We start from the raw sequence: 19,392 nt of genomic DNA, 5'->3' as shown, positions 1-19,392 counted from the left end.
TGGCCTAGTGGCAAGAAGCTGCTCTGCAATCCTGAAGGCGCGCGGCTTGAATCCACCAGGTGACCTGCTGGAGAAGGAAGGGCAATCTCCTCTTGCCTCTAGTCTGCCTTGACAGTACACAACAAGAAACAAAAAGAGAGAGAAATTGAAGACTATGGGAACCTCACAGGAGTGACTTTGTCCCTCTTGCCATCCAGTGTTACCAAGTTCATCTGTGGGAGGGCCGTTGGAGGTTCTATGGCAGGGCAGAGGCAAGAGGAAGTGGACAAGAAAACACCAATGGGTACTTTCACCTGCCATTAGTCTACGTGGGCACACTGATCAGTGGGCCAGAGAAGAGGCTCTCAGTTTCTATCGGACTGATTATCCCACTGATTATAAGTTGCAACCTGACTGAAAGAAATGCCATGCAGAGCAGAACAAGATCCTGGCAGGTCCTGTGTCATCGTTATCATAACTGGCGTGCCAGCTTCCACTGCTGCAGTGAATATCTACTGCCTTCCAACTAGGGGACTCATCTCCCAGCACAGCATTGGACAATATGCTGTCGTGTTCTGTTAATATTTAAATTTCAACATGTTTTCACTTCTGCACATTGCTTTCCATACTGCTCAACGCAGCTGAGATCTTCCCACTGAGGAGAACGAGGCCCTTCATCCTGTGTCTGTGATCCTTGAGGCATCATCTTCTGTGGTATCAGGATCTTCACAGCTTTAGTATTTCCTTCCTTAGCCTAGGAATTACTGGGGGGAAAGGCCATACATTTTTAGGCAACATCATGACAGATGGGGAAAAGGTTGAAACTCTCAACTACTTCATCTTACTTGGATGCACAATCAATACTCTTGGAACCTGCAGTCAATAGATCAGGAAATCTATTACACTGGGAAAGTCTGTTGTCAAGGTCCTCTCCAAATTATTGAGGAGCAATGATGTCAGTTTGAGGACTATGGTGTCCCTGATTCAGGCCATAGTCTTTTCAGTCACTTGCTGTATGTCTGAGAGAAAGACAATGAATAAAGATTATAGGAGAAGAATTGATGCCTTTGAGCTGATCATCCCATGGATGGTACAAACAAACAAACAAACAAACAAACAAATAAAGTCTTGGAGAAAGTGCAACCAGAGTGCTCCTTGGTGGCAAAGATGTAAAGCTTCACCTCACATACTTTGGGCATGGTGCTGGAAGAGGCTTTGAAAAAGACATCATGCTTGGAAAGAGAGGAAGACCCTCAACCAGGTGGACTGACAGAGTGACAGCTGCACTGAACTCGAGGGTGTCAGAAAGTGTGAGGATGGTGCAGGATAGGACAGGGTTCAGATCTGTTGTTCACAGAGCCACCATGGGTCATACCTGACTCAATGGAACCTACCAACAACAATATCAACAACTTTTCAACAGCAGATAGCTAGGCCTGTCTCCCTAATCTGTCTTAGTTCAGAAGCTCTGCTGAAATTTGTCCACCACAGTGCACCTATTGATATTTTAAATACTGGTGACAGAGTGTCCATTATCACAACAACTTAGAGGGCATTTTCTCCCCCTACTTGTATCACACCTGCAGCAACATCTCTGCGAGGGCAGCTGGAGAAGCTGAATTTTGCAGAAGTCCAAGTGGTTGCCATAGACTGCGGTGCTGTGGGCACCCACGACACAGAGTGGCCTTCTCGTACCTCTCCCAGCATTTCACCTCGGCTCCCTTGTCACACTCCGGTTCCCTCCATGCCTAAGCAGCCCCAGCTGCTCCCCCCTCCCCCACATCAGGAAGCTAGGCCCAACTCTTCCAAAGCATTCTTTACTTCCCTTTTGGCTAAACAAAACAGCTTATTAAGATGAAAAATGAAATGCAATCCCTGCTGCTCTGCTCAGTTTATACAAGAATCCATCATAGAGCTGGCACGGGGGTGAGCACGTCATGGTAGCCCCTTCCTTTTTGGGGAGGGAAAGAAATCTGGGCTCCAGCCACGTGGATTCCAACTGCTTTAATACCTCTGTTCTTCCTTGACATTTAGGTAGCAGCTTTAAAAAGGCCCACGTGGGATTTGGCTGGGTGTAGGGAATTTTAGATGATGGATTGATTTTTCTGTGAAAAAAAAAAAAATGAAAACAAACTAAGAAGCCAACCCAAAAGCAGAATATGCTGAGAAACGATAAAAATTTGCTAGGCATTTTGATAATGTTTCAGCAAGGATTCACTTTCCCTTTAATCCCCCGAGTCCCTGCGTCTAGGTCTGTCTTTGCAACATCACATTACAAGCAGCCCATCAGTTGCCACGGAGTCAACTCTCACAGACAGTGACACCACGTGCTGAGAGTGGGACAGTGCTCTATCAGTGTATAAATCTAGAAATGGCTGATTCATTGGAAATAATTTGCCAGGCCTTTGTTTATATGAATAACTGCTAAGTCAATTACTCAGGCCTCAACATTAAGCCCCACAGTGACATGTCCTATCTTGGGGGGAAAATGGTAGGCACAGTAAACTAATGTTTAGGGCATGGCTTAAGCGGTCTTGGAGTGAGGACTGTCAGGTCCAGAAACAATAAGACAATTACTCCCTGTAGATGAAGCCAGGCCTGGCAGAAGGTTGAAGAACAGGATGGAGAATCCCATCTCCAGGTGGATCCATTGCTCTTTATCAGAGAGGTAAGTGGAGAAAAAGCACAGGGACAAAAGGCTCATTTTTCCATGTAATCCATTAGAATGACACAAAACTCATCAGAGACATTCATGAGTATGCGCTGATTTCTGAACATGGGCTATAAAAGATGTTTTTCACTTCTACACATTGCTTTTGGTCGCCCCTCCATTGGTGCTCTGCTGAACACACGCACACAGTCAACACAGCTGAGATCTTCCCACTGAGGAAAACGGGGCCATTCGTCCTGTGTCTATGATCTTTGAGGCACCATCTTCTGTAGTATCAGGCTCTTCATGTCTTTGGTATTTCCCTTCTCAGCCTAGGAGCTACTGGAAGGAAAAGGCCATACACTTTTCAGTTTCCCATAACCTAACACATTGCTTCTACCCAGTCGGTGCTAGTCAGTGTATCCTGATTGAATTGTGCTCTCTGCCACATTCATCAACCCACTTGTCACAGGAGTGATGGGCAAGACAACCCTGATTAAAGAAACCCGATTTAAAAATGTCACGCAGGGACTTAACTCTTGAGAGATAGAGTTATCTTATTAAGCATCAATTGTACTGAGGTCAAGTTCACGAAACATTAACCCTGTAAACTAATTGACTTTGGGCATGGAAAGGGAGAATGAGGAAGAACTGCCCCTGTAGAGAAGACAGAAATGAAAGCAAAGCTATAAAGCATACAGCCACCCTCACCAGTCGCCACTGAGTTGACTGCACCTTCTGGTGACCCCATGGATGTCAGAGCAGAACTGCTCCATATACTTCAGCGTTCAGAGGCACAATTGCCAGGCTTTTGGGAAAAAAAATCACCAGGCTTGTCTTCTGAGGTGTCCTGGCTCGGGACGAACTATCAATTTCTTCCCTTATTATTACTTGGAAGCAGGAGTGGCATCCACTTCCTAAACAACATGTCTCTGGATACTCTATGAACTTTGATAAATGTCAATAGTTGTAGAGGGGCATCAGGCCTTTTGTTCATAGGGTCGCTATGAGTCATGCTCGACTTGAAGACAATCAACAAGAACAACAACATTATGTGCTTAAGAAGGGACTCTAAAATGTATGGTGTGCTGCTTCAGTTTGTTGTTGTTGGGTGCCATTGAGTTTAGTATGACTCATGGTGACCCTATGAACAACAGATCTGAACCTTGTCCTCTCCTGTGCCATCCTCACATTCTCTGACATACTTGAGCCCACTGCTGCAGTCACTGTGCCAGTCCCTCTGACTGAGGGTCTTCCTCTCCTCGCTGACCCTCCATCTTTACAAGCATGATATCCCTTTCCTAACAATATGCTCAAAGTATGTGACACAGCATCACTATCCTTGTCTTGAGAGGCATTTTTCATCCCAATTCTAGGTGCACTTTTTCCTATCCTTTTTCATTCTATCTTAGCTGTATGTATTTATCAAGCCTCCAGGAATGCCGATTCTTTTTTTTTTTTAAATTATTATTTTATTATGTGTGTGTGTGTGTACCGTCAAATCGGATCTGACTGGTACAGGAGGAGATTGTCCCTCCTTTCCCGGCAGAGCATCTGGTGGATTTGAACCGTGCGCCTCTGGGATTGTAGTGTAGCTTCTTGCCACTAGGCCACCAAAGCTCCCCTCGGAATGCCGATTCTTATCTTTTTCCCGCTCATCAGAATTTCTTTTTTTGTCATTTACACCCTAGAACAATTGAAGCTTTGTCACATACTGAAGGAATTTCTGGAGTGCAAGTCACTGTTGTAAAATATTGAGAACTAAGGTGGTCTCTCCAGAATACCTGTGAAGTCATATTGACATCTGCCCAGTCTACTTATATGTTACCCTGGTTCTAGAGCTAACATGATGCTATATATGTATGTTACTGCTGTTACGTGCCATGGAGTCAACCACAATTCAGAGAGACAATAGCTCTGAACCCTGCTCTATCCTTGAAGAAGGGTACTGTCTATTTTTGTCCAGTGGAGTCACTGGTGGATTTGAACTGCCAGAGACATGTAGTTAGCAGTGCAACTCTCTACGGATACACCACCAACAATCAACAGTGTATCATAACTCATTTGGCTCAATTAGGGAAATATTTTGTTTGTTTTTAGTTTTGTGTATGTGTGCTCCATAAAATAATGGAGCATCTCGCCCTCAGAGATGTGAGATCAGATTAAGTGCAGCGCTGTTCTCATCAGGAATACCATGATCATAACCATGACCATCACCATGACCATGAGCAGGATCATTAGCACCTTGAGATGAAAAGTGAGGTAAAGCAAAAGATGTTTTGGAATTGGATCATGAAATAAGGAACTGGACTGCTTCCCTCTCTTCCACCAGCTAGCCGCCAAGAATTACCTGAATGTTTGGATTCTGTCCATTGATATCAGCTTTGGAAAGGTCTGGAAAGTTTGGCAAATCAAGGAGGAAGGACCTCGGGCCATCTCTTTGCAATGAAGGGTGTCCAGTTTCCTGCTGGAATCGCTGCCTGGGGAAAGGTCTGGGTGCGAATGGATGATTTGGAGGCTCCCCAGGCTCTTCTTTGGGGACAGGAAAGTCGTTTTCTGATGTAGAGTCACTTTCCACATTGAGGTTATTCTAAAACAAACAAAGAAAACAGACACATGATAAGAACACATTTGCCAGTTCATCAAAGTCAGGAGCAAGGACATTCCTACAGCTGAAATGAAGACGGGATAATATTCCCAATTTGTTTGACTTCTCCATGGTTGAGTTTCTCCATCTTCAAAAAGCCTAATCACTAGAAAATTTCTTTTATCCCCACTCCTTGGGAATTTTATGAGGGTTAATGAGTTAAAGGCTGTTTATTAAGCATCAAAGCACATCAAAACAGAGCATTGTTTTGAAGGAGAATAGGTGCGCATTTCAAAATCCTGTTTTCTTTCTCACAGCTTGAATCTCTTAACCTCTCTGGCTTTAACTGAGGCCCTGGTGTCCAGGGTGTGTTCCTTTGGTGTGGGCCATGGAGTAAAAAAGGGCCTCACAAAGTTGGCAACAATATTGGATTGAAAACCAATGATTAGAATGATTAGATCCATCTATCCAACCAATTTGCAAACACCAATAGCATGCTAGGCACAAGGGCTATGGTAAAGAATAAGACAGGTATTAACCCTATTTTCTTGGAGCACCTATTCTGTTTGTAGGGAGCTCTGGTGGCCTGGTGGCTCTGGTGGCCTGGTGGTAAGAAGCTGCAATGCAACCCCACAGGCTTGTGATTTGAATCCAGCAGCTGCTCGAAGGGAGAAGAATGGGCAATCCATTCTCATGTGATTCAACTGCCTCTGAAAACCTGCTGGCAGGTCAGTTATGAGTCAGTTCCAACTCACGGCACACACAACAACAACGACGACGACATTATCAAGTTTGGGGGCAGTTTGGATAAGTACCAACCCTCCCCCCCAAAAAACCCCACCTCATTGATGTCAAGTCTGAACCAACTTACAACTGATGCTCTAGATGGTTTCAAAGGCTGTAAATGGTGCAGGTGGAGGTTGCTCACCCTTCCCTCCCAGAACTTTCTTTTACCAGAGAGGCATGGCCTTTGAGTCACCAGTACAGAATCACCCTACAGAACGTAGCATCAGCACTCCCTAATAAACACAAGGATAAATAAACAAGCCCAACCACAGTGGTGACTACTAATAAGAAAAGACCCAAGAAAGCTTTCCTAGAACGTGGAGAGAGAGAATAGTACAAGGCTAGCCAGGGAAACATTTTCTGAGAATAGAATTTATAAGGCAAGTCTTGAACAGGAAAAGGAATCCAGAATGAAGGCTGCAGAGTGAAGTGGACTTGGGGGGGGGGTGGAGCAGGGATTGTATAACAATGAAAGAAGTTTTTCTTTTACTTTCCAAAGAGAAGAGTGAATTGTGGGGTGGGCAGGGAGAAAAGTACAACAATGAATGCATGAAAACCCTAAATCTCTGTAAACTTTCATTAAAATTAAATTTAGAAAAGAAAAGGAGTCATCCTTGAAAGATGTAAGGAAGAATATTGTAGCATAGGAACCCCAAGACCCGGGAGGCTGGTGTGGAGTGACTGAGAGAGGAAGAAATTGGCATCGATGAAATGACATCGAAATATGGAATGCCTTTAAAAGGAAACTGGGGAGGGGGGAATCCTTGTTCTCCACACTAGCAAAAATATTTCTCCTTAGCACTTGCTGGGAGTAATTTTTCTAGTGATCTAAGAGTGCAAAAATGGCTGACCTCCTTTGCCAAGGCAGCCCTTCTTCCCTTGTTCTCCCTGACTCTCACCAACGGCTTCTATTTCTTCAGAGATAGTGTTTTTCATGTTTACTGGTAGAGAGAGTAGTGGAGATAGAATTTCACCAGCGTTTGGATGAGTGGTGAATGCCCTTGTTATTCTTGGGCATGTTCTGGGGTTTTGGAGTGTCTATTCCAGAACAGCGTCTCCACACACACTCCCCTATCCCGTACCTCTAACCAAGTCAGCGGGTTCTCTCTGGTATCAAAACATGCTTGACTCTGAAAAACCCAAGGTCAAGTGTAGCCCGAGGATGAAATAGATGAACAAATAACTTCTTAGAGAGCAAACGTTGGGGGCTCTTAGCGGAATGGGTTCTTACACATCATTTTAAACAGAAATGGAGCAGAGCTCCGCCCTGGTGCAGAGCCCAACTGTGTGAATCTACAAAGAGGCCAAGAGCTGGAACAAGACAGGGAATATGTCTGCCTCTGCTCTAAGATGTGCCATTTCAGTGGGGAGAAGAGCTGGCAGCCCTTCGTCATGTTTTTGCCTGCCCTTCCTTTCTGTGCAGATGTGGCCGGGGGCAGAGTCTTTGTTCACCTTTCCAGCCACCTCTCTGTCATGGGATTTTGCCTGGCACATCTCTGCAGAGGGAGTTGCCCTGGCACTCTCAAACATTGCTCAATGCACTGGAAGCCAAATGCATGAGATGAGATGGAGTTCATCACACACACACACACACACACACAGAGAGAGAGAGAGAGACAGAGAGAAGAGAGAGAGAAAGAGAGAGAGGTAGACAGAGGGAGGAGGAAAGATGGAGACACTATGGGAGGAGGAGGCCAAGAGGAGGAGAAAGGAGGGAGAGAGATGGAAAGAGAAAAAATGATGGAAGAAAAGGGGAAGAACACACTCGAAGTCTTCTTTCAACATAAGATCTCTCTGTCAGTCCAGGGAAACATAGCTGGACATGACTCTTATCTTGCTTTTCCCTCAACCATTAACCTTTCTTAGCAGTGTTAGCAAGGACAGCGTATTACCATGGAGAGGTTCTTGTATAAGATTTGGACATATAAACCTAACTTCACCATGGTACCTCAGACATACCACTCAACTAGGTGAAAAATGGAGTTTTAAAATAAGAAATGGGAGTTGTCATCTTTCTTTTGGACATTCAGCTTAGAGAGTTGAGGGAGGAATAAAAGACCTGAATCTGGCTGGTTTCTTGACATGACTCTTGAGTATTTCTTGCAGAGGTGTGGCTGGTGCAGCCACCTGACCAAGCAACTCACTTCAGCTCTCTGTGACTCAGTGGTCCCCTAGGGAACTGAGAAGATAAGGACAGCCCTGTCCTCTCCACACAGAGCCATCAAGATAGCTCTGCCCATGTCTACACATGAAAAGAGAAGTGAAGAGTTAGGGCAATTGGCTGGGCAACTTAGGCCACAAGTGTATCTGCCAGGAATATTCCCACTAATGGAGCCAGTGTGTGTTTTGGCTTAAGCAATGCATACAATTGTGATATTTCTTCATCCTCCGCTTTCTCCCCACCCCACGCTTAGTGTTTATGAAACATTTGGAAGATAGGAGGTCATAGAAAATGCTAATCACAATCTCTCTAGATTTCAGTTACTCTTGCATCTCTGCCAAGACCTAGTTAACCGGAAACCTTGAATCCCTGCAATGGAATGTCCCAACTTTCACAGAAACGAGAAATCAAGGAAAGTTTTGGTTCCTATGAGACTAGAGGCTATTTGGTCAGTAACAAGATTCTCGAGAGGACACTGTTTTCGTGAAATAGGTTTTCAATATTACGCTAGAACAGCAGACAGGATCAGTCAATAATGCTGAAAAAGATTGTCCTTGCGATTTCATCCTTTCTCATAGGCCCTTTCTGCACATTTCCTCACAGAATCCCAGAAGGCAGTTTACAAGCCATCATCAAATGTCCTGATGAAGTGTCCCTCTCATTCTAGCAAACTAAAGAGCCATAAAGGGGTGAACTAAAGGAGTCTATGCTTTATTCAGGAAGGTAAGCACCCATCTGTAAAGGTGATGGCATAGAGGGCCCAGAAATTGAAGAAGAGAAACACCATCATTCTCTGTAAGGGGCTAGAGGATTCATTTCACTGGAATTATAGTGGGAAGAGGAAGTCTGCTCGGCTTGGGAGAACGCTTCTTTATCCACAGCATGTCTTGAGTTGCTCTTCAATCTGTGAGTTAACACTGTCAATGCCACTAGCACTGTGCCCTCTCGGCAACTCCAAGTCTTCAATGGTAACAAAAAGAACTGATGGGTTCAAGTATATCAGAGAGATGGTGAGCATGGCTCAGGATGAGGCATGGTTCGGTTCTGTCATTTGAAGGGTCTCTATGAGTTGTACTTGACTCTGGCACATCACGATAACAAAGCTATTACATAGTTTATACACGCATGTCAGCCGCTCAGGCAGGTGATCTACACTGGTCAATGGATCCACCATGATGCTGTTCCCAAAGCTTCTGTTCCCTTATTATTTTGCAATTTATTCTTACCTAGGGAGCTCTGGTGGTTTAGTGGCAAGAAGCTGTGCTGCAATCCTGAAGGCACAACGTTCAAGGCCACCAGCTGCTCCACGGGAGAAGGATGGGCAATCTTCTCCTGGGCATTTAACTGCCTCTGAAAACCTGCTGCAGGGTCAGCTATGGGTCAGTTCTGACTCTATGATAACAACAACAATAACAATTCTTAACTAAAACTGAAGAAGAGTACTGAATATTCCATGGAGAGCCGAAAGAACAAGCAGGTATGTATTGGAGAAAATGAAGCCAGGGTGCTCCTTGAAGGCAAGGGTGGTGTAAGCCTCATCTAGCCTACTCTGGGCATGTTGCTAGGAAAGGCTTTTCCTTGGAGAAAGACATCATTCTTGGAGGGCTGAAAGGTCAGTAAAGGAGAGGAAAGTTCTCAGCCAGGTGCACTGATATAGTGACTGTGTCAATGGGCTCAAGTGTGTCAGAGAGTATGAGGTTGGCACAGGCAAGGGCAGTGTTCAGATCTGTTCACAGGGTAGCTATGAATTGTACGTGACTCGATGGCACCTAATAACAACATCCATAACAACAGCAAAGCCGGAACAATAACAAAAGGGCTAGGACCATGCTACCTATGTCACAGACACTGCAGTTACCTGCTTAAAATTCATCCTTCTTTTTTTTATTACCTAGTGTTTGTCTCAGGTGGAAGTGAGCCTTACTGAAACTATACCTCCCAGCAGCCACTGCAGCCAGGGTTGGCCATATGACATAGTTCTGCCCAATGAGATATAAGCAGGAGGTGACAGTGGGATTACTGAGGGGTATGTAGACTCCGTTTTGCCATTATCTTCAGCAGTTTGAATCCACCAGTGGCTCTGATGGAGGGAGATAGGCAGTCTCTTCTTGTGTGATTTATAGCCTCCGAATCCCAGTGGAGGATCAGTTATGAGCTGGTTCCAGCTTGACAGCAATGAGTAGCGTGAGTAAAATAAACGAGGGTTCCTCTAACAAACAGCTGATTGTTGATTCCAGAGGTTAGGCAGACAGGGAGTTTGAGGTACTATGCTGTGGCAGAACACAAGGAACTTCAATGATCAGGGTCTTCTATAAAGAACACAGAGCATGTGGGGAGGGCTGCCATCCCCATCCCCCAAAGAGCAGGCAACCTGGATGTCAAAAGTTGTGAAAATCCATCCATCCATCATCTTAAAAAAGAGAGAAAGTCAAAAGAGAGTATTGCCCTTATATGAGGCAGGGAGCTTTGCTGTGTCATAATCTGTAGGGAGTGGGGTTGCTAAATCAAAGCCAAGGCCTCTTTGGTGGTTCAAATCCACCAGCAGGAGAAAGAGGAGCCATCTCCTCCTATGTGATCTATAGCTTCAGAAATCATCAAAAGGGTCTGATACGAGTCAGTCCTGACTTGCTAGCAATTAGTGAAGGAGTCTCAAAATCAGTATTTTGAGAGGTTTGCCTGGGGATGTAAGGTTTGGGATGAGGTGGAAAAGATAAGTAAGTTTTAGGCAGGTGAAGAGAGCCGGGGAGAGGAAGGCAGGGGGCCAGGTCAAGCTACAGTCCTTCTAAAGAAGACACAGGTTGCAGGGTCCTCAAGCCCCCTAGAGAAGGGCTCGTGCATTTATCCTAAAGATCGCAGGGCTGGGATGGATGGATACTGCTCTCTGGCCCACTCTGCTGTTTCTGTCAGAAATAACTGTCAAACCACACATACACTAGACCTTTGACTCTCAGGTTTGACATTCGGCCTTTGGGTGGATAGTGTGTTGTGACTTTATCATAGACTCTTGTGTCCCTGGCAGTGTTCCCTGGGTCACTGCTGACTGACTCTGTGTGGTGTGGAGTCCCTATCTCCATTCCTCTTTGCATTTGTTGGCTCTGAATGCCCTTGGCCCTGGGAAAACTCTGCTGACATGAACTTGGAAGAGTCACTCTCTCATCTGCAGGCCAGATAGCATTTGCATGATGTTAGCCTGATGCTTTCACATTGGGGTCCTTTCTCTCGGTTCATCATGGGCCTGAGACGAAGGTGACCCCATGACTAAGGTGGATTGCCACAGCAGCAGCAGGAACACAGTGGTCCTGGGGCCAACAAGCACAGGCAGATGACGAGAAGGGAGAAAGGATCAGGATGATTTTGCGAATCAGACTACAGAGAAAGTTAGAGTGATCACCTGAGTGTGAAGATCAAAGTGTAGACATGAGTAACCAGACCCAGGATTGAAGAAAATATGCTAAGCATCAAGGTTCTGGTTTAAAGAGTCACCTACCCTGCCCTGCAACCATGGCTGGCAGGCAGGGGGAAGAACTGACCACATCCACGCATCGAGGAGACACATTAGAGACACGCTAGATTGCTGGTTACCACAATTTTAGTACTTTTTCTCTTCTATTCTTCCCTTTGACCATGGCAACTATTTCTAACCTAACACAGAGCTCCCTGGTGGTGTAGTCGACAGCAAGTTTCACTGCGAACAAGAGGAAGCAGTGACTCAGGCAGTTTGAATCTGCCCACAGCTCCGAGGGAGAAAAACAGGCAATCTCCTCCTGTGGGATTCACAGCCTCTGAAAACACTTGGAAGGTCACCTGTGAGTCAATTCCGACTCCATGGGAACTGGATCGAGGAGTTTGTTTTCTAAATTCTGGGAGGTGGATGAGATGGCAGATTTTTGGAAGGCTTAGAACAAACCATATCTATAATCTCTAAATCCCAAACCCCCTCAATCCACACACTCAGGGTGCCCCCAAAAAGCACTAGTTGATGATTTTGATGGCTGTGTGCCTAGTTATATTTTGTTTAAATTAGGCTAAGGCTACAGGCTTCATTACCCTTAATGTGGCTTTTATGTGGGATTTTAAAGAAAAAAAAATCTCGGATCTTCTATTGAAGATATTAAAGAAGATATTATTAGCAATGCTTTTGGTCTCAGAGACTTTGAACAACAAACAACAGAGATTATAATTAACGTCACTGTAGTCGTTCTCCTTAAAACGTACTAACAATATAGCTAATTAGCAATATGTCTTCATTTGGTGCCGGACATCTGCATATTATTATCGACAATGCTTGTTTCCTTTTTCAGATTAAAGGAATCTATGCTGCGCACAGGCATATGGCTGGGGTCCTTCCACATTAAAAACCTCCGCCTCTTCTTCCCATCAACCCACGAGAAACACACTCAGGGTTTTATCTGTGGCGGGCATCAATTCTGTCTGGAACACATCCACACATCTAAAAATAAGTTCAAGAATGCCACTGGTGGTATTTCAAAGGGGAACAGCAGAAGTTTCCCCATTTGCAATGAAAGGACACACTGATTATCTTCACACATGATTGAGAAGCAAGGGCTCGTAGGAAGAGAAGCCCAGGACAACGAACTGCATGAGTCTCAAACCGTGAAATCTGCACGCTTGTTCCCATGGGGTGCACTTGCTCTCTCCCTAGAAACCACCAACGCAGGAGTGACAGTCGGGGGTGGTGAGGCTGCTCTGTGAAGTGCCAGAAAGAAGGAACCAGGCTCTGTCAAGGAGAAGCCACGCCGTTTGCTTTAAGGGAACCTCTATGTGATTGAACGTATTCCTTTTCCTTGTTGTTGGGTGCTGTCCGATTGACTATGACTCACAGTGACCTGTGAACTGTGATCTGACCCTAGTCCTCTCCTGTACCATCCTCATCATCTCTACTCTATGTGAGCCCAAATGTTACAGTCACTGGGTCAATTCATCCTATGTAGGGTCTTCCCCTCTTGCCCTGACCCTTCAGCTTTCCACACATGATTCCCTTTCCAAGGACTGGCCCCTCTTAACAACACGCTCAAAGTATATGGGAGGACGTTCCTTCTGAGAAACATCCCGGCTGCACCTTCTCTGAGACATAGTTGTTCTTTTGGCAGGAATAGAGTGGCTAGCCATGGCCCCACTTTATAGCAGAACGTCCGTGGGTGGTGTGGAATGTTCTTGTTTAGGGAGGCATCAATGGTCAATTATTCAACTGCTAACTGAGAAGGTGGTTGTTTGAATCCACCTAGAGGTAATTCGGAAGGAAGCCTGGCAATTTGTTTCAGAAACGTCCACCTTGAAAACCCCACAGAGTAGTTCTGCTCGGTATACACCGCTTTGTCACGTATCAGAATCACCTTGACGACAACTCACCACAAAAACACCAACCCAAAGACTAGTGTTTTGAATCCATCTAATGGTAACATGGCCTAATGGTAAGGAGCTGCACTGCCAACCCGAAGGCATACAGTTCAAATTCATGGCTGTTCCACAGGAGAAGGATGGGCAAATCCTCCCGTGCAATCTACTGCCTCTAAAAACCTGCAAGGAAGGTCCCAGCTATGAGGTGGATCTGACTTGACAATGCTGAACAGACAGTGGAGGTGGTATGGGAGAAAGACACTGTGACCTTCCATAAAGATAAAGCCCTAGGCTCGCTTCTACTCAGTAACACGCAGGGCAGGCAGAAGTCAGAATCGACACCAGGAGGGTTTTGTGTGCTTGCTTTTTAGTTCTAGTTGACACCTAGCCTGGACAAAGCTGGAGGAGCTCTCCCAGGCTGAAGAGGATGGTCCCGAATGGCAGTGTCCCACAGTCTTTGCTGTAGGACCCTTAAGATAATTTTGGGAGCCAGTGCCATAGACACATCATGCTTCAAGAATGCGGGAACATTGCCACCCCGCATGGGAACAGAGCTTCGTGTCGAAAGGCTCACTAATAGATGAGGAGGCTCTGGTTCTGATGGCAGAAAGTATAAAGATGTTTACTTTAGGGCTTGGGAGTGACCCTGTGTATGATCTCAGGCCGTGCTTTAGAAGAAATGAGGAATGGTCAGCTCACAGCACTGGGGCAGCGAGCTGGCTCCCTGGGGGACAGGATCGCTCACGCGGTGCCCACTCCTGTGCTTCTCTGTTAATTAAAGGCTGCTGGGGCAGGATGGACAAATGAAGTTCACTGCGAACACTTCTGTAAACTGCTTTGATCTCCAAAGTGTGCTGATTATTAGGGATTTTTTTCCCTCCCAGTTGTGCTTTCTCCACTGATAGTTAACCACCCGCCCCACCTCCCGCCCCCAAACCTAGAGTTTACTACGCTGCAGGACCCACTTCCTTTCTGGTCTGTCAGATTAAAGAGGGAAGAGAAATTAAACAGACATTATTTCTTTGAGTCTAAGGAAATATGTAACACAGAGTAAAATCTACAAGTCAGCTCCATTTCACTGTGACCCTAGAGGATAGAGACGATTAAAAGTGCCATAGGATTTCAGAGGCTGTAAGTATCCAGAGAGCCAGGCCTTTTGACCTTTCTCCCTCGGAGCTGTGGAGGGGTTTGAACCGCCAGTCTTTCAGTTAGTAGTTCAATGCTTAGCCCACTATGCAACCAGAGCTTGAACAGAAGCAGCATACCAGGGTGGAAATCCAGTTTGGCCAAAGAAACATTTAACATCTTTAAAACACTTTTGTGAATTGTTAGGGGATGGAAACAATTTTATTTATCAGAATTTTTCAGGGGGGAATGTCAACCTCTGCTGGTTTTATAGATGACAGTCCAAGATTGGCCACCGGGGGGCTTCAGTCTCTGCTGTCCCCCCCATCAAGAGCTAAGCTTCTACATGAAGTCAAACTTGGAACAAATTTTTAATAAAAGTGGGCTTGATGAGACATCAAATTAGTATCCCTAAGAGGCTCAACTATTTATGTCTTTTTTAATTAAAGCAAGGATGTGACACGGTACAAGAAGGCCAACATCCCCATATGGAGCCTGCGTTTCCCAACATGAAATGGGGTCCAAAGCCTAGACCAAGGCTGCTATGCTAAGGAGAGGCAGAACTCTGGCAGGCAAGGCTGAGTATGGGGCGGCAGAGGCTGAGGATGTGAGTGACAGTGATCATAGGGAATCTTCACCAGCTTGGTATTCTGAGACAGCTATTTCTTAAAGCTTAGTATCAAGAACAAACAGATATGGCTTGGAGAAGGTGCAACCAGAGTGTTCCTTGGAGGCAAAGATGATGAAGTTTCTTCTCTTATTCGGACATGTTGTTAGGATAGGTTATTCCTTGGAGAGGGACATCATGGTTGGGGATGCCGAAGGAGAGGAAGATCCCCAACCACGTGGATTGACTTCGTCACTGCAGCAATGGGCTTGAGCGTGTCAGAGATTGTGAGGATGGCACAGTGTAGGACAGGCTTCACAGGGTTGCTATGAGTCACACTTGACTCAACAGCATTTAACAACAACATTTAAAACCTGTCACAATTCTCTCTGTTCCAAGCACCACTAAAATTCATTTTAAGCATACTTGGCCTAAACAAAATGCCTTGCTGGCGCTGTGGTTAAGATACTAGATTGTTATTTAGAAGGTTTGTCATTCAAATCTATGAGGTTTTCTGCAGCAATCTGAATCCGTAAGGATTTACAGCACTGGAAATTCTCTAGAGCAGTTCTATTTTGTCCAATAGGGTTGCTAGAAGTTGAAATTAACAGGACAGCAGTGGCTTTGAGACCTTAAACCTAGAAAGAGCTCATTATGTTGTAGATATGGCTTTAGGACTACAGAGATCTGGTTTTTTGCCCCAGCATTTTCTCTGCCTAACTTTGAAAATTTTTTTCTTTAATAATTTTTTTATTTTTCTAACTTTGAAAATTTAAGGAAGTTACTGCACCATTGTACCTGTGATAAATTCATTTGTAAAAAATGTGAATAAATTCCCTCTCAATAGTCTCCATGCCTTGGGTAGCTCTATATCTCACACTGAATTTGAACTTAACCACGTGGCTTATTTTGGCCAATGGGACAGCATAGCACTATCAGAGACTCGAAAAGCACTTGTCCAACAGAGATTTCCTATGCTTGCTTTGAAATCCTGAAACTACCATGTGAAGAAGCCTAGCCTAGCCTGTTGGGGGATGAGAGATAGGAGGAGCTGAAACTATCAACTCTAAATAGGTCAGTCTGGAAAGAGCCAATGACATGAATGTGATCATTCTGTCACCACTGAGGCAACCCAGATTGGAAGAGACACTTACCCCAGTCATAGAATCATGAAAAGCATAAATGTGACACTAACCTATCGAATTCAGGGTAGTTTTTTACACAGTAAAACCTAACCAATTATGGAGTGAAGTTATTTCTTACAAAAATGGTCATCGTGGGTGTCTTAGTTATTTAATGCTTCTATAACAGAGATGAAGATTGTAGAAAACCTCTAAAGTCATCCAGTGTCGACATACTAGGAACAGAATAACCCTCAAGAGACACTAGTAAAGAAATGTTTTGCAAAACTAAAAAGTAAACAAGCACTCATCCCAAGTGCTGGAAACAGAAAACTGAGGGTAGAAAAAAACCCACTAGAACAAAAGCATTATGATTCTAAATGAGTAAAATATAAATACTATCTTCCTCGACTAGAATACCTCTTTCTCCTCCGCTGATCCAAGTTGGGTAGAATCTGTTGCAAAAGTCTACTCCCTGCTTACTTCTTCATTTACACATGCTTCGTTCTTAACAGCCTCGTTGCCAGTTATTTCAAAGATTTGGAGTTGAGGCTTAGCAATTCCCCCTTCGACTTTCATGGTGCACCTGTATTGCTCTGTGGGTTGTCAGAAACTAGTAGCACTCATTTACTAGGGAACCCCTACTGACACTATAAAATGATTATGGCACTATCACACCCTTAATTCGGCCTGGGATGAAGAGAAAGCTAGACACCACTTGGATTGGTTCCTTTGCCCACCTGCCTACACAGATTTTTCCTATTTGGAGTGCTGTTCTGTTTGATCCTGCTTGGAAAACCGGCAGCCATTGCAATTATAGGTGATTGATTTGGCCAATCTGTCTCTCCAAATAAGTATCTGAGGCATGCCTACTATTCATGGATTCATTCAACAGACACTTACTGATCGTCTACCATGTGCTCGGTGTCATGTGGTGAGAGAGTTCAACATACGTGGGACAAGACAAATGATCCTAAACTTTGAAATAAAAAAAAAAATGACTTCAAGTCATTTTATTTCATACCACGGCACAGTCTAACAACAGATCTACCTAGGGAGAATTGTTTTTTTTCTTAAGAGACTGTTTCTTTGTTTGGTTCAGTTTACTATCTACTATTGAGTGTGGCCCAGATTAAAAGTTCCATGCTAAGTTATATTAAATTTTTGTGCTATAGAAATATAAAAGTACTGTATCTGGTACAAAAAGGAACTTATACCATCATGTTTTATGACCTATACATCATTACCAATTTTGTTCTAATTTACAAATTTACTTCACCATAATTTTTCTAACTCACTTTATACATATCAGTTCCTCTGAACTAGCACTAGCATCTTCTGTTAGTTCCTTCAATTACCAGTTAAATAAATCATTAAGCAGGTGTGGAGCAGACCCTTTCGGATCCTGCTTCACTGCAGCTGCTGGCTGGCCTGTTGTTGCTGTTGTTAAGTGTCTTTGTGTCGTAGGCAACTCATAGCGCCCCTATGAACAAAAGAGCTGAACACTTGTGTAACTTCTGTCATTTCTCCAAGTTCATAGAATTTCCAGTGGCAAGCTATTTTGGAAGTGGATGCCACTCCTGCTTCCAAGCTTGTTTTAATTGGGGAGCTCCACCAAAAACTGTCTGCCATGGGCATCACACTCCCTGATCTCAAATCCTACTACAAAGCCTTGGTGGTCAAGATGGCATGGTACTGGTACAATGGCAGAAACATAAATCAAGAAAATAAAATTAAGAACCTAGAAATCAGCTTATTCACCTATAGTCAACTGATTTTTGACAAGGAAACAAAATCAGTTAAATGGGGAAATAACAGCTTTTTAAACAAATGGTGTTGGCAAAATTGTAAATCATCTGTAAAAAACTCAAGCAAGACCCACACCTTGCATCATACACAAAACCAACTCAAGGTGGTTCAAGGACCTGGAAGTAAAACCAAAGACTATAAACTTCATCAGAGAAAAGCTTTGAAGAACTCTAGAAGCTCTAATTCACAATAGGAACAGTCTTCCAAGTATCATGAAAAACCTATAACCAGGAGAGAACAAAATAAATAAATGCAACCTTTAAACAATCAAATCTCTGTGCCTATTAAAAACCTTCTCCAACAGGTTAAAAAGGAAAGCCACAGACTGGGGGAAAAATTTGGTACTGACATATTTGATAAGGGACTCCTCTAAAGTTTATAGAATATTCCAGCACCTCAACAACTCAATCACAAAATGGACACAGGATAGAGATAGACACTTCACCAAGTCATTCAGATGGCAAACAAACACATGAAGAAATGTTCAAAATGCCTAGGTATCAGAGAGGTACAAATAAAAAGATATCATCTCACCCCAGCAACAATAGCAACATTCAACAGAGCAGCAAACAACAAATGCTGGCGAGGTTGTGGAGAGACTGGAACCCTTATTCACTGCTAGTGGAAGTGTAAAATGGTGCAACCACTATAGAAGGCAGTTTGGCCCTTTATCAAAAAGTTGAAAATAGAAATACCATTTGACACAGCAATTTCACTACTGGGAATATACCCTAAAGAAACCAGAGCTGCCACCTAAGCAGATGTATGCTTACCCATATTTACTACTGCATTATTCACAATAGTGGAAAGCTGGAAACAACACAAGTGCCAAACAATAATGAATAGATGAATGGATAGAAATGAATGGATAAAAAAACTCTGGCATATTCATACAATGGATACACAGCACTGAAAAAAAATAAGCTTGTAAAACATTATACAACATGGGTGACCCTGGAGGACATTATGCTGAATGAAATATCTGTCACAAAATGACAAATACTGAATAATACACTGTTATAAAGCAGGACTGACATGGAAGGTTGCGGGGGGGGGGAAGAATGGATATATAATGAACATTGGAATAGATAAAGGAAATAACTATTTAAAAGGAATATAAGAGTAGGCTTTATATGGATGACAACAGTCTAGAATAAGATGCATTGTAAAGCGGACTGGGGAAAGGGAAGATGGAGGGAGGGAGGAAAA

General features: G+C 44.0%; 1 protein-coding gene across 1 annotated transcript in view; it reads right to left on the bottom strand.

Moving 5' to 3' along the window:
• Window positions 1-19,392, bottom strand: part of ISM1 (isthmin 1, angiogenesis inhibitor) — a 123,222-nt gene that overhangs the window by 25,036 nt on the left and 78,794 nt on the right. Inside the window, exon 5 of the mRNA XM_006894760.1 lies at window positions 4,980-5,219. Coding sequence (XP_006894822.1) covers window positions 4,980-5,219 — 240 coding nt within the window. The remainder of the gene's footprint in view (window positions 1-4,979; window positions 5,220-19,392) is intronic.

This window comes from Elephantulus edwardii, unplaced genomic scaffold (assembly GCF_000299155.1).
Source record: "Elephantulus edwardii isolate Elephantulus edwardi_28Jun2011 unplaced genomic scaffold, EleEdw1.0 scaffold00150, whole genome shotgun sequence".
In the NCBI taxonomy this organism is placed as follows: Eukaryota; Metazoa; Chordata; class Mammalia; order Macroscelidea; family Macroscelididae; genus Elephantulus; species Elephantulus edwardii.
This window is presented reverse-complemented; position numbering and strand designations above follow the sequence as displayed.